The sequence below is a fragment of the Capra hircus genome, chromosome 27 (genome assembly GCF_001704415.2).
Source record: "Capra hircus breed San Clemente chromosome 27, ASM170441v1, whole genome shotgun sequence".
Classification (NCBI taxonomy): Eukaryota; Metazoa; Chordata; class Mammalia; order Artiodactyla; family Bovidae; genus Capra; species Capra hircus.
The window spans coordinates 29,956,664-29,978,538 of record NC_030834.1 but is presented as its reverse complement, the minus strand read 5'-3'; the positions used below and the strand labels follow the sequence as shown (position 1 = coordinate 29,978,538).

The 21,875-nt window shown below is 44.0% G+C and overlaps 1 protein-coding gene across 1 annotated transcript in view; it reads left to right on the top strand.

The window, feature by feature from the left end:
• The window catches only part of SNX25 (sorting nexin 25), a 92,447-nt gene that overhangs the window by 46,577 nt on the left and 23,995 nt on the right, over nucleotides 1–21,875 (top strand). The window contains exons 6-9 of the mRNA XM_018042009.1: nucleotides 4,953–5,023; nucleotides 14,040–14,221; nucleotides 19,054–19,185; nucleotides 20,876–21,148. Coding sequence (XP_017897498.1) covers nucleotides 4,953–5,023; nucleotides 14,040–14,221; nucleotides 19,054–19,185; nucleotides 20,876–21,148 — 658 coding nt within the window. The remainder of the gene's footprint in view (nucleotides 1–4,952; nucleotides 5,024–14,039; nucleotides 14,222–19,053; nucleotides 19,186–20,875; nucleotides 21,149–21,875) is intronic.

Here is a 21,875-nt window from a genome sequence, read left to right as displayed (position 1 = left end):
GGCTGTGCTGATAAGCTGTGAAGGGCCTTAGACATGCTAAACACTAACCTGTTGAATTTTAGGGAAGCTGGAAAATGGCTGAGAGCTTGAGCTTTAGCATCATCAAGCCCCAGGTTATCATGCTGGTTCATCTACTTAAAAGCAGTGAAACCTTGTATAGATTTCTTAATTCCCCTGAACTCTAGTTTCTCCCTCTGTAGTGTGGGGTTCATTACAGTACCTTGTGAGGATTAAATGAGGTAATGCAAAGTATTTAATTAGGTACCTGGTACCTGATGAAAGGAGTCAGTTAGCTGATGTTACTTTAGAATTCTGTGGACTTGTTTGAACATGCCTCTTCCTTAGATGGCATGTATTATCTCAGTACCACTGATGAATTATTTGTTCCGGAGTGTGAATCACTGAGAACACCCAGAGAACAGATTGTTCAGGATGTTATGTGCACCTGTTAACTGTTACAGATGTTAACACTTAGGAATTTAGCTCTTTGGTTTGGACCACTATCACAAATAAACCATAGAATGGGGGGCTCAAAGAACAAACGTTTCTTTCTCCCGGTTCTGGAATTTGGAGGGTCCGAGATCAAGCCGCTGGTAGTCAGACTGGGTGTCTGGTGAGGGTCTTGCTTCTTGGTTCAACAGTAGTCTTCTTGCTCTGTCCTTACGAGGTGGAGAGAGCTCTCTGGGGTCTTTAATATGGGCATGGACCACCCTTGAGACCTAATGACCTTTCAGAGGTCCTGCCTCCAAACACCATGACACTGGGGTTTAGGCTTCACCTGTGACTTTTGCAGGGGACACACACACCCCGTCCCTGGCACTCTGAAATATTTACTGCCAAGTTAGGCTCGGTTGAAGAATTCAAGACTCAGTCCCTATTTTCTAAAGGCTCCTGATCTAGTTGGAGATAGATCTGTCTTTTTTCACAGACAAACCTACAGTTTTGTTTTAGTCTCCAATATTTTTGTTTTAGGCTTTACTTGTACTTAAAAGCGCTGAGACCTTGTATAGATTTTTTTTTGGTTAATTTATTTATTTTAATTGGAGGCTAATTACTTTACAATATTGTAGTGGTTTTTGCCATACATTGACATGAATCAGCCATGGGTGTACATGTGTTCCCCATGCTGAACCCCCTTCCCACCTTCCTCCCCATCCCATCCCTCAGGGTCATCCCAGTGCACCAGCCCTGAGCACGCTGTCTCACATGTTGAACCTGGACTGGCGATCTGTTTCACATAAGCAAATATACTTGTTTCAGTGCTATTCTCTCAAATCATCCACCCTCGCCTTCTCCCACAGGGTCCAAAAGTCTGTTCTTTACATCTGTGTCTCTTTTGCTATCTCACATATAGGGTCATCATTACCATCTTTCTAAATTCCATAAGTATGCGTTAATATTGTATAGATTTCTTAATCCCCCTGAACTCCAGTTTCTCCCTGTGTAGTGTGGGGTTCATTATAGTACCTTGTGAGAATTAAATGAGATAATGTAAAATAAAGTATTTAGTTCGGCACCTGGTACCTGATGAAAGGAATCTGTTAGCTGGTATTACTTTAGAATTCTGTGGATTCGTTTGAACATACTTCTTCCTCAGATGGCATTAAGCTCACTGCTTACATTTAAGTACAAGACTTGTTACCATGTTAAAAAGAAGGGTGAGGCCCCGAAAGCCCCAAACACACCGTTTTCTTCATTCACAAGATTCTTTGTGGAAAATAGTAGATAAATGGGTGATATTATAGAGCAGAAGTAATTTAGGATTTCAGAGAGGAGAAATGTTGATGTGAATGAGAGGGATTGAGGATAACCTGAGGGAAGAAATAATATATGCAAGATCTGATTAGGTGGTCAAAAAGGGAGGTTGTTTTCAGAATGAAACAGCATAAGCCAAAACCTGGCAAGTGGCTACAGTTTGAGGAGAGCTGTGTGGAAGCCATCCTGACTTCAGGTTTCTATGGGGCTTGAGCGAGGGGGCCAGCGCCGGTTGCTGAGGGACCCACAGGCTGGAGCAGAGGGGTCCTCTTCTGGGGAGGAGGCTCAAACCCTCCAGGGACCTCCCCGGAGGAGGAGGCGCTGAGAGTGGTCCTTGAGGAAGGGGCTTTGACAGCGCTGCACAGTGTGGGTTGGGTGGGAGATAGGTTGACATGAAGGAAACAGGCTGTCCAGCTAATGCAGCTGACCCACAGGTGAGAAGGGTGGTGTCTAGAGGAAGAGGACGAGAGGAACTTGTTTAAAGATTCAGGACTTGGGGATTCATATTTACGGGAGGGCGGATATCAAAGATGGTATTTCGAGCCTACAGGATAGAAATGATGGGGCTCGTGTGGAAATGGAGAGGGGAGGAAAGCTTCCTGTGCAGGAAGGAAGGTAAGTCTAGTGTGAACTGGCTCAGATAGGGAAGTAGTTTGGGAACAGTTTTAAGATGACTTATAATTCTACCACTTTAATGCAGTTGTTCTTTCCTTTATATCTCTGTTTTGCATTGTAGCCCTGGTTCATAGACCCACATATTTAGATACCTGCAATCATAAATATACCTGCCATTTTGCATTTTAGAATCATTAAAATCTATTATGTAGTCTTCATAATTATAGGCTGTTTTCTCCATCTGATATATCCCTGGGGCTTTCTGAAAGCAGACACTATACTGGTGTTACTTCTGTGTGTCTAGAACCTAGGAAACGATTAACAAGTGTTTGTTTAATGAAAGCATATTGACCACATAAATTATTCTTGTGCTTTTTCTTTGTAGAAGTTGCTACAACAAGCCTATGGAGTTTGGTGACATGCATTTGAGTTGCTTGGAAAAAGTCAGTGCTTTCTGCTTGTAGAACCTAAGTCCAAGGTTAAAATAAAGGCTTGGTTAGGGAGTGTTAGACTTTGATGATTCCAGGTTTGTGTTTGCTTCTTATAAGCTGTTTCCTCATCTGTTCAGTAACTGGCGGGAAAAATCACGTGAAAAACTGTCTTTGTGTTTTACCATTAATGAAGGCATGCAGGTGGCTCTATCCCACAACTGTGATGGTCACTAATGTCCTAGCAACGCTTCCTTTTGCAGAGCATCACCCAAGTGTGTGTTCAGCCTGGAGATAACTTCTCCATGTACAGAGACTTCAGAAAGTTCTCTGCCAGTCAGGTGGCATTTGGCCACAAGACACATTGACGCACGGTTACTTGAACAAGTCAGGGCTTTATGACCCTCAATACCAGAAAGTCCTGAGATGGCCAGGCCAGGGCTGCAGTCACGGCTTAGTGGTGTCTCTGGACACCTGAGCTCCTTCCATTTTCTCCCATCACCGCATGGCTTTCATCCTTGGGGGTGCTGCGCCTCTGTCCCACTGCATCCTTGTCCCAGGCAGGAGAATTAAGGAAAGTCAGGGACAAAAGACGAAGGGGCCTTCCCGTGGAGTCCGCCCCTGTAGGAAGCCTTCCTGGAACCCCTTCCCGGCCAGTTCTGCTCATGTCTCGTCAGCTAGAACTATTTCAGATGGCTGTCCCTAACTGCTTGGAAGAAGGTTAGCATTTTTGTCTGGGGCCTTGCTTGCCCCGATCAGCGTGATCCAGTTAGTGGGGAAGAAGGAGATGAAGGGTGTTGGCAACCGGCAGTCTGCCACAGGCGACCACTGGCCAGTGCTCCTGCCAGCCCGTTCTCCTCTGAGGGGGTGGGGTAGCATTGATACTCATATGACGCAAAGGAAGAAATAAAAAGATGTGAATCTGAACCCATGAAGAGCTATGACTGATGAATTCGAGTCATCCAGGTATTAGTTGAAAAGCAGAAGAACATATTTTGTGCTCTAAAAGCCAGCCAAGGGAACTCCCTGGCAGCCCAGGAGTTAAGGACTCGGGGCTTTCACTGCCGTAGGCCTGAGTTCAACCTCTGGCTGGGGGATGAGGATCCAGCAAGCCAGGTGGCGGGGTTAAAAAAAAAAAAAAAGCCAGCTAGATGTAGCATTAAATCTTAAAATGCTGCTAAGATTGTGTTCTGATAAAGAGTTAATGTACATAGTTTTATTATAAGCAAGTTCTTAGTATAATTAAGGGCTGAGAAACACTCAGGATTGATGAGTTTCATTAGGGAAATACTTAATAATAATTGAATAGCCCCTGAGAACTTGGGTTTATAACCTACCTGACATGAACATGCTCAAAATAGCCATCGTTCTAGGATTATACTTGGTCTAAAAATGTAAGGTTTTCTTTTTCCTGAAGCAGAGGTGTTCTCAGTCACACATACATATTCCTGGAGCCGTCTGTCACCCACAGCTTCCTCACATTGACACAATCCCAGGTCCTGGGGGAAAACGTCCTGTGAACCACCATATCTTATAATGATGGAGTATTCCCTAAGTGTTACCTCTAGTAAAGGTTATAGATGGAAGTGTTCTATCTGCACAGTCCACTGTGGTTTATGAGGTCCGTGAGGCGGCTCAGCACTTCAAGTGTGGATGGTGCAACGAGGAACTAAAATTGTGATTTAAGTAGCCGACGGGGAGGGCTCATGGTCACCTTCCTGGACAGTGCAGGTCTAGGAGGTGGAATCAGTAGGGCTCTGGTGACCAGTGTCGGGGAGGGCTCTGGTTGGCAGGGGGGGTGGAAGGGGCCGGTGACCAGTGTCGGGGAGGGCTCTGGTGGGGGGTGAAGGAGGGGGAGGAGTCGCTCATGACCTCAGGGTTTCCCTCTTCAGTCGGGACGCAGGTGGGAATGCTTCTGTACAGGGAAAGGAGGTGGGGGTACGCTCACGACTCTTGTGTTCAGGCCCCAGGAATGAGGAGCCCATGGCGCAGCACCCAGCCCGCTGACTTCATCCGTGTTGGATGGTTTTCAGGATGCTTAGGCAGGATTCACCATGTTACAGTGGATCACTACAAATAGAGTCTGAAATTCTCCCTGAAAATAGTCTTTCCTTCCTGTTCCATCTTTAATTGTTCTCTCTTTTCAATCCTCAGGTATCAAATTGTAGTGGAGATAATCCAGGCAACAACAATCAGCAGCTTCCCACAGCTGAAGAGGCACAAAGGTAAGAACCAGTTCATTTTCTTTGCTTTTACATCCCGAAGGTCCTGGGTCTAGTTCCCCATCTTCTCTCTCCTGTCAGAGTTTTGACATGTATACACTTAAGTATTTCAGACGTGTTACAGTATTGCTATATCAGCAAAAGAGAAAGTAAGTATGATTTCATCCTAACAAAAACCTTTGTAGTTCTGTGTTCCCTGATACACTTTGTGTTGATGATTTTTAGAATATTGAAGTCAGCGGGTAGAATCATGCTGCTGTTCTGTTTACATACTAAACGTAGTTTCATAGTTTTTTCTCATATTAAAAGGCTCCCCCCAGATAGAATTGTTTTGTTAGGTTTTGGAGAGCTCTGTTTTAGAGAGAGTGCAATCTGGTCAGCATCTGGGAAGCGCCTCGTCTGGATGGTAACCTCTCCCCACCGCCCCACCTGCCCGCACTGTGTCCTTAAAGCTGGACAGTCGGGCTGTGCTTGAAGTGACCATGTAGCGGTGCCGCCAGGCTGTGTGTGCGGCTCTAAGCAATCTCATGTCCAGGGTTGTTTCTCCTTAGCCTTAGTTTCGTGTTCTCTTTGTGAATAGTAAACTGAAGAAGTGTTAAAAAAAAAAAATGGACTGATGGAAGATCCTAAGAATATTTGGGATTCAAACTAGAGATGAGAACTTTTCTTTTTAAATGAAGGTAGAATGAATATGCTGAAATATAATTTTGTTGCTACATATAAATATGTTTATTTCAGGCAAGTCTTTTTCAATTATAATTGTTCATTGATTAGGAATTGGTATGTAATTGTGAAAGTATTTTGAGGATTTAAAGGGAGAAAATACCCGATTGCGTGCCCTCTAAAACCTTAAGGAATCAACTAGCTGACTCTGCATGGACTTTTCTCAGGATAACACAGGAGGGCTGGGAGGACCTCTTTACTTTGTATATTCAGAAATGTTCAAATAAAGCTTCTGAGGCTTCAATAAACTCCAGCAAATCCACACAACACTCTGAGAATGTTTCAGGTTCATAGTAGAAGACCAAATTACTCTCTTTAACAATGTAGAAATTTTAATTTGATTTTTGGTGGCTTTTTTCTTTTGGAATTTTGATGTTTTTAAGAAATAAGGTATCAAGTGGTTTTTGAATTCTTTACAATCTCTTAACTAGTTTAATTGCTGGTACTGTTCTAAGGAAACTAAGTAATCATAGAAATAAAAAAAAATTTGAGACCATCTAACCCAGATCTTTGTCCTCTGAGAAAGAAAAATTAGGAATATTTGGAGAAACAGGTGCTTAGAGCAAATTTATAAATACTGCACAATTTATAAATTTTTTGAAGTACTTGGTCTCAGAAGTTTTAAGTGCGCTCACAGAATTTCCTTGCCTCTGACCTTATTTTATCATTCGTTCTGGCCAAACATACTGACTGAGGCATGACTTTTATCCACTAATCCCATCAGCTGCTTGACGGTCACGGAATTTGGGAAGTTTGCTTTGCTCAGGAGGGAGGGGCCCTCATGAATGGGCTTGGTGTCTTATGAGAGAGGCTGCAGAGAGATCCCCAACCTCCCCTGCCATGAGGACACAGCAGGAAGCTGGCAGTCTGCAGCCAGCATGAGGGGCTTCACCAAGGACCGCCCTGGCGCCCTAGTCTCCAGACTGTGAGAAACACGTTTGTGTTGTTTACAGCCAGCCCGTCTGTGGTGTTTGGTTATAGCTGCCCAAACTAAGACACTGGCCAAGAGCTGGCATTCTGGTAGTAATAGACATATGCTACGACTTCTTTGTTGTTGAAGGCGAATAAGCCCAGTATTTTAGCTCCCTCTTTTTTTTTTCTTTATAGTTTTTAATTGGCTGGCAACTTTATTTTAAACTATATGGGCTTCTCTTAGGTGTGTAAGCCGGCCGAGTTATCACCATACAGTTCCTTAAGCAAGCCCTGGGATTTACTGTCCTGATGTCTAGTCTGATGTCGCTTACCCTGCAAGGCAGTGGAGGGGGCAGGGAGTCTGCACGGGGCTGGTTGGTGGGAGCCTCCCCGCCCCAGACCTGGCCCCTGGGTCAGTTGTTTTGAAGGGTGGATCCTGTCAGCACATGTAACAACAGGGATGAATCAGAATCCTGCTTTGGAAATTCAGACATGTTATTAAGAGAGTGGACATTTAGGCTTTAACTACTAGAACAGCTGCTTGAGAAACCATAGCTCCCCAATGCATGGACCCCTTTTTATCCGTAGTTTATTTTTCCCTGTTCCCGTCACATCTGCAGTGAGCAAAACCTGTCAGCCCGTTAAGAGGGGTATGAGGTCAATTTAGTGGGAAACTTAAAAGAAAAATCCCAGAACATCTGATTGTATCCTGTGTGTTACCCTAAATTATTATTTTCTATTTCAGCTCCCTTTAAGGCTTTTTGTTTCCCTCACTGTTGTTCTGGGTTCTGAAATGTTAGCAAGAATAAAGTGATTCAAGAGTAATATTTATTTAGTTGGCTGCAACAAAGGACAGGATGTTGATCTGAGTCTAATAGAAACTGCTCTATATAGATGCTGCACACGTGGGGGTGCCGTGCCCATCGTGCACCTTGTATAGAGTGTAAGTAGAGAGTTTTGGAATTGAGTATACCAAGCAGAAGGGTGGAAGAACTTCAGAATATACTGAATATGTATACACACATGCACAGTTACTTGTTGATAAAAACCATAACGATTTCCATTAGGAATAATTTTTGAATCATATTTCTTATCTGATTTTGGATTTAAAAGTGTCCCTGCCTAAAGGAAGGAGCTATTCTGTGGACTCTAGAGGACTTTTCAGAGTCCTTTCTAATGCTCTGATTTCGTAGTATTGCAGTAATTTGACACATTTCTAATTTATGAATGACCTAAACTTACACCGCAGGCCATTGCTCGCAGGGCCTTTGCTAGGGTTTCTCTCTGCCCGGCCCTCCCACCCTGAGCACGGTGGTGCCCGGAGCCTGCGGTCCCTTCCCCAGCACCCAGCGCAGCCCTGTCCCATCGCTCGCTTGTGGCCAAGGGCCAGCTGCTTCCATTACGCACCTTCTGGTGGTGGTGGCTTAGTGACTAAGTCACGTCCCATTCTTTTGTGACCCCGTGGCCTGCAGCCCGTCAGGCTCCTCTGTCCATGGGATTCCCCAGGCAAGAATACTGGAGTGGGTTGCTATCCCCTCCTCCAGGGGATCTTCCCAACCCAGGGATCGAACCCAGGTCTTCTTCCTTGCAGGAGGATTCTTTACCGTCTGAGCCACCAGGGAAGCCCTGTGCTCTCTGTGAAATTGAAAGTGGCTCAGTCGTGTCCGACTCTTTGTGACCTATGGACTGCACAGTCCATGAAATTCTCCAGGCCAGATTATGGGAGTGGGTTGCCATGCCCTCCTCCAGAGGATCTTCCCAACCCAGGGGTCAAACCCAGGTCTCCCGCATTGTGGCTGAGCCATTAGGGAATGCTCTCTAGTCTCATAATTTATATATCCAACTCTGCTCCCACCTTCCCCCCACAGAAAACTTGAGTCATCGTACGTCCTAAGAACCTGTATTTATTCAAGTAAAGTTCAGGTCCAGAGGCTTTCAGCAAGTGTGTGGTCAGTCACGTGCTGATCTGGGGCATGAACCCACATGTCCTGCACTCTTCCCACTGCCCTGCTCACTCACGGAGGCGGGTGCTCTGAGGGTCGCGCTCGGCACTCAGAAGCTGCATGTGCCAGAGCTGTGTCTTCGGTTTCTGACTCCTTTCTGCTCAAGTCACATTCTCATCTGGGAGCAGGCCTCTCCTGTAATCTGGCATGTGGATTTAACTGATGGGGCCTTATTACTTTAAAATCTGTTGCCAGCGTGTTGGAGGGCCTTCAACCAAGCAAAATGCTGGAAGTTTCAGCACTTGATATATTTAAGGAAGGAAACATGAATAAAAGGTGTGCTGCAGGCCCCTGGCCTAGGCCTTGCCCAGCCCTCGAGGTCTCTGTCGTCTTCTCCGCTGTAACAGGAGAGGCTCCGCCGGGAGCTCCTGCTGGGGCCTCTGCTCATTCCTCAAGTATATCCTTCCTACTGAAGAGGAGCGGCACACTCGACTCTGGAACTTCAGGTGTTTGCTGTGATAAGAGAATCCCACTTGTTCTGTTTTTTTTTTTTTTTTCAAAGCGTACCGGCCCTAAGTTGGAAAGTAAGGTAAATATTGCGTTAGTTCCTGGGCAACTTTTGAGGTGATCTTCAGATAACTTTGAGGAAGTCTGTGATGATCGGTAACTGCCGAGAACTGCCATCAGCTCTGCGTTCAGAAGGAAACAGCATTTCTCCTGCTGAAACTTCACTGCTGCTGCTGCTAAGTCACTTCAGTCGTGTCCGACTCTGTGCGACCCCATAGATGGCAGCCCACCAGGCTCCTCCATCCATGGGATTTTCTAGGCAAGAGTACTGGAGTGGGGTGCCATTGCCTTCTCCGCTGAAACTTCACTAATCCCTAAGTAAATACACACCCATTTCTTGAACCCCCTTCTTAGGACCTTTTACTGAAACATTTGTTTCAGTGTACAGGAGAGATTTCAAAGACTTGTCAGCCTGTCAGTGTGGATGGAGGCCTGACCTCTGCCAGCGAGGAGCCCCGATAATCCCTTCTCTCCACTGCCTGGGGGGCCTGAGGAGACCTGTGCATCATGGGGGGTGGAATCACATGCTTGGGAGCCCCGTGGGGGTGGGCAAGCACAGCCTTGCCTCCTGCACCCCCTTCGGAGCTGTGCCTCTATAGTAATCCTCCCAATGTGGTGGGGGGTACAGTTTGCCTTCCAAGGGACGGGGGATTTAACAAGGTCTGCAGACGTTTCTGGTTGTCACCCAGGGGGAAGGCGTGCCTCTGGCAGCTAGTGGTAAAGGCCAGGGATGCTGGGAGACATCCCACGACACGTGGGACAGCCCCACAGGGAAGGTTTCACCGCCCGGAAGGTCACTGGTTCCAAGACCGTGTGTCCTTTGTGTCCTCAGTTAGCCCGCCGAGGCCGCCGCAGTTAGGCTGCGCCTTGGAGTCTGACGTGAGAAGAGAAACACTCTGCTGTGGGTGCTTCTTAGTGCTCGACAGACGCGGGGGTGCCGTTTTCATCCAGCTGCGCTGGTGCCGCTTCGGGGCCCTTGGTTTGCTCTGTGAGTCACTTCACTGCCCTTTGCCACGTTGGAGGGGGCGCCTACCGGTTGTCCCCCGTGTTTCTGCTTTGCAGCGAGTCACTTTACTCCCTCAAGGAGGACCGGTATCGTGGGCGGAAGGCTTGCGGTCCAAAGGGCTCTGTGACGCAGTTCACCGGTCCCCTGCAGTGCCCGCAGGGGGTTCCTCCGAGGTCTGATCCAGCTCTCTCTTCCTGCAAATGACCCCCTTCCCTTTTGCTCTCACCTGAGCAGAATCTGGACTTGCTGGGAGGGAAGCCAGTAAACACTGATTGTTTTAGACAGTTACGGCACTCACCTGTTCTGGGCACCCATGTAAAGAGCCGCTGCACCCACTGTGGCGCCTGCCACCGTTCGTGGTCGCGGCCTTCTTCCTTAACCTGGATAAACATTGTGTGATTCACCCGGCTCAACAGCACATGTGTTACCTAGGGCTCAGCAGACGCGGCCGCAGGAGGCTGGCATGAACCGGGCAGTGTGTCGTCCACCCGCTGGCCCGCGCTTCTCTTGATCAGAGGGTTTCTTGACTGGACGGGTCCTGAGGTCACAAAGAAGTGTATTCATCTCTCTCGCTGGATTTGCTAGGATTTTTGCACAATAGTCGCACGCACTACAGCAGCGCCCTGTTAGGCATTACGCTCTGAATGTGGCATTAGTTTTCCGAGGCAAAAAAATAAACAGAATTGTCTAAGCAACAAACTGCCATTGCATTTGTTAGCAACAAGCTTTGTGATCAGACAATGACTTTGGCCCTCAACAAACAGAAGGCATTCACGCGAGCAGGGGCACTCCAGTAGGACTCTGGGATGTTTCCTCAGCTCTGCAGCTGGGTTTTAGGGGAAGGTTTATTCTCTTTCTCCCTTCCCTTTGGAATTTGCCTGTTTTTGTCCTTTTAGAAAGACTTTTAAGCCTTCTCAGGAGAAGAATGTGTTTGTTGTTAATTGTGTATCAGTTTCTTCCTCTGTGTCTCTCTTGATTAGCCTGTTTTAACCCAAAGTTAAAATTGTAGTCTAGGTTTATTTTATAAAAGGCAACTTTTTGTCCTCGCATTTTAAAATAGCTTAAAGATTATGCACAGAATTTAGAGTTTAAGAATATACGTGTAGCATGTTTAAAATAAATGTAACCAATGCAAACTAGTTTAAGGATATATGCTTCAAATCTTTTTAAAATAAATGTAATCAGTGCAGAATCGTGGAATGCAACTGTGGGAGTTTAAGCTCCTTGGAATTTAAGTGTAATGGAAATAACGTGAGTTTTGGAAGCAGAAAAAAACAAATGAAAGGTTTTCTGAAAAAGTCACAATTCCAAGCAAGTATTTCTTCAGGTACACCCACAAATAATTTCAGTTTGCAGTGTTCTAATTTGGAGACAGACTAACAATTACTTTATTTAAAATTTTTAATTGGAGGATAATTGCTTTACAGTATTTTGTTGGTTTCTGCCATACATCAAACGTTTATCTTCCCACAAAGAGGGCTCTGAATTACTACTTTTCCTCTCGAGATGCTGAGTTCAGTTCTTCAAGCAGGGCCTCCCTGTCAGCCAAGCACAGGACACACTGAGAACCCATCATTGGCATCAGATGAAAGTGCCTCCTCGGTTCAGTTCAGTTCAGTTCAGTCGGTCAGTCGTGTTTGACTCTTTGTGACCCCGTGGACTGCAGCACGCCAGGCCTCCCTGTGCATCACCAAACTCATGTCCATTGAGTCAGTGATGCCATCCAACCACCTCATCCTCTTCCGTCCCCTTCTCCTCAGTTACACGTTTGAAAACACCCTGGGACATGACAGACCCCCTTGAACAGGGCCGACTGTTGACCCGAAGTCTGTGCCTGACCATTGGTGATGCATGTCGGAAAGGCTGCTCTGATAGATTCGTGCCTTGTGGTCCTTGCCTGAGCTTTTCCTGTTGGACGTGTGCAGCCTGTCCAGGCATGGTTGTCAGCACCTGCGCAGACTGACTCGGTGACCTGAGGGTGTGACGACCACCCTGGGGAACTGGAGGTCTCCCTCGGTGTGTGAGGGCTTCTCTGGTGGCTCATGGCAAAGAATCTGCCTGCCTAGCTTGAGATGCAGGTTTGATTCCTGGGTCTAAAGATCCCCTGGAGAAGGAAATGGCTACCCACTCCAGTGTTCTTGCCTAAAAATTTCCATGGAGAGAGGAGCCTGGTGGGCTACAGTCCTTGACATCACAGAAAGTCAGACACGACAGTGGCTAACACTTCTCTGAGCGGATAACCTCACTCGCTGCTTCCAGACAGCAGACCCCTAGGAAGGGAACTGTTGCAGCCCCTGACACCAGGTCCAGACTGGCTGGTGTCCGCATCCGTCCCTGTGCTTTCCTGTCACCACAGGGCGGGGTGGCCTCCCCCAAAGCTAGCCTCCTTCCTCACTGTCTACTGGGTACCACCCTCCCAACTTGTAGCCTGTTTCCTTCTTAACTGCTTCCTTCCACCAACATTAAAACCAGCTCATTTCTCACCCATTTAACAGAAAAAAGCCTGCCCTCAACCCCTGCCCCTCCCTGCCTGCAGGTTATATGTACAAAGCTAGTCCCTTCTCCACAAGGAGGTGCTCGATGCTTAATCATTTTTAAAAAGCAATTTTGTGTGAATTTTTTGCTTTTGCTTTAAATTACACAATGTCAACTTAAGGAAGCAAACCATTGTAAATATCTTTAAGTTAAATTTTTAAAAAAATTCTCCCCAAGACCACAGAGCTCGGGGTGGCAGAGACCAGCTTCTGGTCTGATTCCAGACTCTACTGACAGCCGTCCACAGGACTTGTCTGCTTGTGGTCCTGGCCACAGCTGATTGGTGGCAGGGAGGGCTAGATGCCGTGTTGGAGTAAGGTAAGGAGCAGGAGGTGAGGAGTCTCACCCTGGTTCTCTCTCACAGCCAGGGCTCGAGAGAGAGCAGAGTACCTGATGCATAGCGAGGACTCAGCAGAACATTAGCTCTGCTATATTGAACCCTCGGTAACATCTGACATAGATCACGCATCCACTCAGCAAGTTCCCTGAGTCCCGACGGTATTGCCGGGCACTGTTATGGGTGCTGGGGGCACAGCCATGTATAAACAAACAAAATGCTGCTTTTTGAGGACACACTTGGAGGATAAGTAAGTAAAGTAGGTAGTATGGCAGCCGTGCTGTAGAGAAAGTATAAAGCCGTGCGGGAGAAGACTGGTGTTTTAGGGTGGAGGTTGCAGGGAGAAGGAGGGTGACCAGAGATGTCTTTGCTGAGCTCTGAACTAGGGACCTGAAGGGGACAGGGAACGGAGCCAGGCAGATTCTTGGGGGATCTGCTGAGATAATGGCTATTAAAGCCCCACAGGAAGCTACACAGTGTGTTCAGGAAGCTGGTGACCGGAGACCATGTAGCGTCCAGGAGAGGCAAATCCGAAGACAGCCCTGTAGCTAGGGATTCATGGTTTTTATAGGTTATACGCCATATAGTTATTATAAAACATTGGCTCTGTTTCCTGCGCTGTGTGTTCTGTCCTTGTAACTCACCTGTTTTATACCTGGCGGTTTGTATCTCTTCGTCCCCTTCACCCGTGTTGACCCTCCCCACATTCCTCTTCGCTCTGGTAACCACTAGTTTATTACTTGTGAGTCTGTTTCTTTTTTGTTGTATCCATTTGTTTCTTTTTTTCAGATTCCATATATAAGTGAAAGCATACAGTATTTATTTTTTTTCTCTCTGACTGACTTCGCTAAATATAATGACCCCCAGGTCTATCCGTGTCACAAATGGCAAGTTTTCAGCCCCACATTTTCACAAATTTGGCCCAGCGTGACCATGTTCCCTCCCTCTTGGGCACCTTCTCCTCTGACTGCCTGCCACCCATCTGTCTCATTCAAGGTAAGGAAACTGCCGCCATGAAGGCTAATCTCCTGAGAGCCAGGAACATGAAAAGGTACATTAACCAGCTGACTGTGGCGAAGAAGCAGTGTGAGAAGAGGATCAGAGTCCTGGGAGGCCCTGCCTATGGCCAGCAAGAGGACGGGGCCTTCGACGAGGGGGAAGGGCCTCAGAGCCAGAAGGTAGAGCTTGGCGGTTTCTTGTTTGGCCATTTTGTGTTTGCTATGGACGCTGATGTCACCACGTAGACAGTGCTTTCACTTCTTGGTAATGTAACCTAAAAGATGTATTCCCTAACACAAACTCACATGTTGACTTTTAGGAGTCAAGAATCCACATTTCTTAGTGTCCTTGACTTCCGCGAGTGGTAATTGGTGTGATCGGGAGGTGTGAGACGCATGTGTGTGTGTGTGTACACACCTGTGTGTGTTTTCCTATCTCCCTTTTGTCCTCCCGCCATCCCAGAGGAGCATATTTATATTTTCAAGGGCCCAATCAGATTACTCACTACTAATTGAATAGAAATTACCAGCAGCGAAGCAGAAAGTCTCCTAGAGGTTATTTTACTTAGCTCTCGCCACAGGGCTATGAATATGTACTCTGTGTCTCCATTTTACAAAAGATGAAGAAACAGTTAGTGTAAGTAAATTACCTACTAAGGCCATGTGGATAGGAAGAGCCAGAACTATATAAAAACCCGGATCTGGTTGGTTCACAAGTCTGAGTGTAGCTGAGGATCCTGCACTTGAATGTGCGAAGACTCTCCGGCTCTGTCTCCCCTGAAGTTCTTACAGAGCTCTCAATCCACCTTTCTTTCTTGACTTCCGTACTGTTTTTAGTTTGCTAAATCTTTTGGCCTGAATAGAAATCAGGTAATTCCTTAAGAAGAGTAAGTCTTTTATTATGGGATGGGGGGAACGGGTAGTTTGGGATGGACATGTACACACTGCTCTATTTAAAATGGGTAACCAACAAGGACCTACTGTAGAGCTCAGGGAGCTCTGCCCAGTGTCATGTGGTAGCCTGGATGGGAGGAAAGGGTGCAAGTATATGTATGGCTGAGTCCCTTTGCTGTCCACCTGAAAAATATCATAACATTGTTAATCAACTATAGTCCAGTATAAAATAAAAGTTTCAACAACAACAAAAAAGTTATGCTACAGAGTCAGAAAGCCAGGTTCACTGGGGATTCACTTTGGGCAAGTCAGTTAGCCTCTCTGTACTCTGTTTGTAAAGTAACAATAGGTATACAGACCGTACAGGGCATGATAATTATGGAATTAAATAATGCACATAAAATGATAAGCACAGTAGTCGGTGTATAATGAGCACTCAATGAACATCTGTTACAACTGGCATTAATTATTCGGGGTATGTTTTAGTGATGTCATAAATGTAAGAGGAATCCAGTTGTGAACTCTCCTTTCAGGATAAAACATCGTTCCCAGGATCTGGTTCTCCACATTCTCTTTAGTCTGCTATAGACAATTTGATGAGTATATTGTGGATATTCCATGGCCGGAGAATCTTGGGCCTGGGTCCCTCTTGGTAACACGTTGGGTGTTTTAGGAGAATGTTTATTTACTATTCTAGGCCTTGTGGTCTTTTTGAGTGCTATAGGGATGTATTTCCTATAGAAAAATTAGCCTGTGGGTTAAGAGACAACACACACAAAACATAAAACTAGTTAATAGCATACGCATCATGAAACCAGATCTGGTGGGACTGGGACATAGTGAAAAGAAGTAAATAAAAATCCCTGACGGGGAATAAAGAATGATCACAGGGCACCTTCCAGCCTGAAACACTCCGTGGCCTTTGGCACAGGAAACATCCACCAGGACAGTTTTTTGTTTTCTGCCCAGAGATTATTTGTGGCAGCACCCCTCCCAGAATTACCAGAGGTTTTAGGACAGAAAGAAATGTGTTAATCCAACAGAGGAAATTAACACAAGAGCATAGTGTTTGCTGTATGGAAGCCCTTAGTAAATGGTAATTGGTATTATGTTGTGTATACATACTTGTGTTTTTAAATCATCTATTGAGCAGTGGTGTCCACTTTGACCTACCCAGTGTTCTCTTTCCCACTTCGGTACGAAGCCTCAGAATTTCTGAGAATAGCTCATCTCAGATTAATGCAGGGAGGTTGGGTTCACCGCACGTTAACATATTTGACTCACAAGTGTGCCATCTGTTCGTCCTGGTCACCCAGACCCGCACCGTTAGTGTGCGTTACTCAGTGAAAGGCTTATGCAGGCTTCAAGAGAAGATTAGAAACAAACAAAAAACTTGGAGTAGAGAACTTAAGGTTAATTCACCAGCTAAGATGTGAGATGCATCAGATGTTAAATTAGTCATTTATTTGTTTATGTGTGTGCTTTTAGAACTAAACATAAGAGTGTTCATAAGACACGATAAGAAAATAAAAGCGGCTATTATTTTAGATGTTTTGGGCTTAATTTTGCAAATACAAGAATTTGTATCTTACTTGGAATTCATTTCAGTCTATGAGATTAGACTGGGAAGACTTCCTTAGAACTGTTGGATGTCTCTCCTGCTCAGCTCCTCCCTGTGTTGAAAATGGGTTGTTCTCCGAGTAATCTGTCATTCCTATCAGAGTTGATATGGGAACCTTCAGACTTCTTTGGAGCCTGTACAGTTAGAATTTGTACTTTAAAATGCTTCACTGGTAGGTTTACCTGAAGTGAGGGTACGTTCTATGATTTCCCAAAGTTAGTACACTACATCCTAAGTATTAATGATCTGTAGCAAGGGATGGTCATTCCTTTAATTAGTTACCAAAAGCTGCTAGAAAAATGCCTGCCCCTTTCTGCCCACAAAACAGATTGAAGACTTACTGTGCATGGCAGAGGAGGTGAACATGCATTGATCATATGCACTTGATTTTAGAAAAATCTTACTGATAACGTTTCTGAAATTTTTCCATCTGCTACAATATTAGTTTTAGTTCAGTTCAGTTCAGTTCAGTCACTCAGTTGTGTCTGACTCTGCGACCCCATGAATCACAGCACGCTAGGCCTCCCTGTCCATCACCAACTCCCGGAGTTCACTCAGATTCATGTCCATCGAGTCAGTGATGCCATCTAGCTATTTCATCCTCTGTCGTCCCCTTCTCCTCCTGCCCCCAATCCCTCCCAGCATCAGAGTCTTTTCCAATGAGTCAACTCTTCGCATAAGGTGGCCAAAGTACTGGAGTTTCAGCTTTAGCATCATTCCTTCCAAAAGAAATCCCAGGGCTGATCTCCTTCAGAATGGACTGTTTGGATCTCCTTGCAGACCAAGGGACTCTCAAGAGTCTTTTCCAACACCACAGTTCAAAAGCATCAATTCTTCGGTGCTCAGTCTTCTTCACAGTCCAACTCTCACATCCATACATGACCACTGGAAAAACCATAGCCTTGACTAGATGGACCTTAGTCGGCAAAGTAATGTCTCTGCTTTTGAATATGCTATCTAGGTTGGTCATAACTTTTCTTCCAAGGAGTAAGGGTCTTTTAATTTGATGGCTGCAGTCACCATCTGCAGTGATTTTGGAGCCCCAAAAAATAAAGTCTAAAGAACCTTAAGTTTTCTTTTTATTGCCTTATACTTGCTGCTGCTGCTGCTAAGTCGCCTCAGTCATGTCTGACTCTGTGCAACCCCAGAGACGGCAGCCCACCAGGCTCCCCCGTCCCTGGGATTCTCTAGGCAAGAACACTGGAGTGGGTTGCCATTTCCTTCTCCATTGCATGAAAGTGAAAGGTGAAAGTGAAGTTGCTCAGTCAAGTCTGACTCTTAATGACCCCATGGACTGCACCCCACCAGGCTCCTCTGTCCATGGGATCCTCCAGGCGAGAGTACTGGAGTGGGGTGCCATTGCCCTCTCCGCATTATACTTAGACATCATTTTTATTACTAAATAGATAACTAAGGATATAGGAGTTAAATCCCTTCTAAACTAATTTGCGGCATTTCTCCTTGTTAAGTCCTAAATTACTATAAAGGTTATTCACTTTTTCTTCAGTGGTCCGTGCTCAAGATTGATCGCACTGTGTCTTCAGGTAGTGGTTTTTCTTAAGATGTAAGCACTCAAAATAGTAAATGAAGGGGTAATTTTGAAAATTCCATACATTGGACTTTTTTTTTAATTTCAAAAAGGAGAATTTTTGTGTGTGTGATTCAGTAATACATATACACATATATCACTCTTGAAATTATTTCCCATTATAAATTATTACAAGATATTGACTATACGTCCCATGCTCACAGTAAGCCTTTGTTGCTTGTTTCATGTCTGTTTTTTAAAATTAGAAATCTCAAGCCTTTATCAAGCATAGTAGGGAAGTTTTTGTTACATATAAATAATGTGTACAATATATATGTTTTAGAAAATTTATGAATTTTTGCCTAACTAAAGAATTTATGACATTTTGATTCCACTTGTTTGACCTAGTGTGAATAGAATGCTAGACATACAATGGACTTTATATGGGTTAATGAAAATAATATGATACATACAAGAGATTTTTTTAAAATGAATGCGATATTATAAACAAAAAGGCAAGGTATGAAATCATTCGTAGATTTCCTTACCTATATGAAAATAGGATGGAAAACAAAAATACCAATTTATTAGAGTCCAGCTACCTGGTCTTTTAAACATCTCTCTTGACTTTTTCTACTATGAGCATGGTTGCTTTCAGCAGTTCATCACGCAAGGCAGGGATTTTTATCTGCTTCTTAGAAATGTGCCTGATACAGAATAGAAGCTAAATAAATCCTTTGCTGAATGAGGTAATGGTTAATAGAAAATTGGTATTTTTTGAATATGTGCACTTTGAATATTCAGTAAGCTTTTTCAGTTTAAAGTTTAGGAAGGTGAAACAGGCACTCTATGACCTTAGAAAATGAGGCTTTTTTTTCCCTGAATGTGGAAATAAATCCTTTGGAAGTCAAAGTGAACTGATATTTAAAATTAGATTTTTTAAAACTCCTAATTACATTTGCTTCATAGATTCTTCAGTTCGAAGATATCTTGGCCAACACTGCCTACCGAGAGCAGTTTCGAACGTACATGGAAAGGATGGACAAGAGAGCTCTAATTAGTTTTTGGGAGTCTGTGGAGTACTTGAAGAATGCCAGCAAGGTAGGATATATAGGTCCAGAGGAATGTTAATCACTGGCTGATGAAAACTTGTGTTTTAGGCAGTGTATCTGTGTTTTTCAATAAAGCATAAGATAAGCTATACATTAAAATAATACTTTAAACCAGACATATTATTGGCATTATGTTCTAGCTCACAATGGTAAATAAAAATTAGATTTTATTTTTATAGAAAGTGCTTTTAAATGTGTAGTCAAGGAGAAAAGATTTACAGATGTACCCAGTTCCTGAATTTAATTTCAGGTAGTTTTTTGTAATTCATTATCAAAAGGCACGTCTTACCCACTTTGCTATTATAAGTTTGGTTTTATCACCTGTACCTCATTCTCATAACCTTGTTATTTTTAATAATATTGTAATGTGCACACTTAACTGTCCTTTTATTTTAAATGATTGTGTTAAGGAAGACAAAAAATAATTCTTGATTACGGATGCCTGTTATAGAGGAAAGCCCAATAATGAGCATTGTGTTTTGTGCTTGGCAAGTTCTCAATATATATTTAAGAATTAAGTTGAAGAATGTGAAATACGTATCTGTGAATTTATATCAACAAACGTATAATAATATATACAGCATATATAATATGTACATTCTGGGAGGCTTATTAAAATAAGCCCAAAGAGCACTACCTACATTAAATTACTCATTTATACTTAATATGAATATTGCTAGAGCGTAACACCAACTTAGAAGACATTATAAATCACAGCAGTGTTGGTTAAGGAACTAAATCCAGTCTTGTACTATTTTGAAATCTTAGGAATTTCTTTCGGTGTTAATTTATAAGCCACCAATGACCTCATTTTACTCAATATTGTTCTAGCCAGCTTTGTTACATATTTTATCTACCAGACTTGACTACCAACTTGGATTTGGCTGCTATCAGAGGAATACTGTAAAGAGCAATCTGAAACAAGTTGAAAAATGTCAGTACAGCAAGAAGGTATAGCTTCCTCAAATAACTCTATTTTGATCTAGCAACACTGATTAGGATGTAAAAGCTCCACAACGTTGTTTATGTTCGTTCGTAGTATTCACTAAGGCGCTTGTCTTTATTTTATTGCTGCTGTTAAAGACTGTGTATCATTCCTAGAGTTGTCTCTAGCAGAAATGCAAAGGTTCTATTAATCAGACGAAAGAGATGTTTGCACATTCAAAGTAGGATGGCTGTGACCTAAGTCTAGTGTTTAAGACCAAGCTTGATTACAGTGTAGTAAGTCATCATTCTGAAGAATATGTCTCTTACTTCCACAATTATTATATTGACTTTCTTCTGGAGTAGGAAGTTGGCACTTCTATTTATATTAGATGGAAAAGTCAAATTGAATTTAGCTGATGAATTATATTCCTGTGAAACTGAGATTTATGAGAAGGGAATCCGCTGCAAGAAGAGAACTGTTCTCATTCTTTGTTTTTTTCCTTTCAGCATTAAAAAGAATTTATATTTGTTAACTGGTCAGTGTAAAGTGTTCCTTTTAAGGGCTCAACTGGTGTTTTTTCAGGGTCTGATGCTCACCCCTTGGCCCTGAATGTGCCCACAGAGCTGCACACTCACCCCGCATTCCAGGTGTCTTCCTTCCACCTTTAAAATGCAGAGAATTCGGAAGAAAATAGTTTTTCTCAGAGATGGTATTTCGTACTTTCTCTTTCCTTATCTTCCCATCTTTTCAGAATGAAATCCCGCAATTAGTTGGTGAAATTTACCAGAATTTCTTCGTGGAGAGCAAAGAAATATCAGTGGAAAAATCACTTTACAAAGAAATCCAGCAGTGTCTTGTGGGCAATAAAGGGATCGAAGTATTCTGCAAAATCCAGGGAGACGTTTATGAGACCCTGAAGGATAGGTATTACCCTTCATTCATTGTCAGCGACCTGTATGAGAGACTGATGATGAAAGAGGAAGAAAAACATGTCTCACAGTTGGTTTCCAACAAGGATGAAGTGGTGAGTCTCATTTACCTTTGCTGCCTTCCGAGTGCTTACGCGTTGGACATGACTAGGTGGGCGCAGATGGTGGGAGTCAGATAGGGTGTGCGCCTTCGTCTTGTAATATACAGGACTTCGAAGCACCTCACTGCTTCTGGTCGGTGCTTCTTTCTTTGTCCTTCTGACCGGCTGGGTACCGCTACCCAGCATTGAGTCAGAGACCTCCTTGCCCTGCCTGGGACACATTGTGAGTTTGACGCCTGAAAAGTGAGGGCAGGACTCTTGACGGGTGGGGGAGACATTTGCGACTTAGGCCAGGTAAGAGAATCAGTAGCTTGACAGTCTAGCCTGAGACCAGACAAAAAGGATGGGGAAAGGATGAGAGGCAGAGAATGTAGGAAGACCTGCAGGGAATATTTTGGAGTTTAAACACAATCAGGTGAAATTAAGATGTTTTGAAACAAATCTTGTCCAACCATACCTGAATTCTAATTTTCTTACAGTGTATTAGATCATTTTGGGTAGCCCAGTGGCCATCTCCCTTTCGCTATTAATGATTTATATAAGTTTGAAAGTTTTGAAAGTACAAAGAAAAAGTGTTTTAGAGTCACTTTACATAGAAAGATTGTAATTTATCTTGGATTCTCTCTTTCTGTCCACTTCACTGTGTCTCAAGCCCTGAGGAATCAGGTGCTTCTTCATGATAGTTTTAGAAGTGGATGTCTCTGAACTTCATTCAGACTTT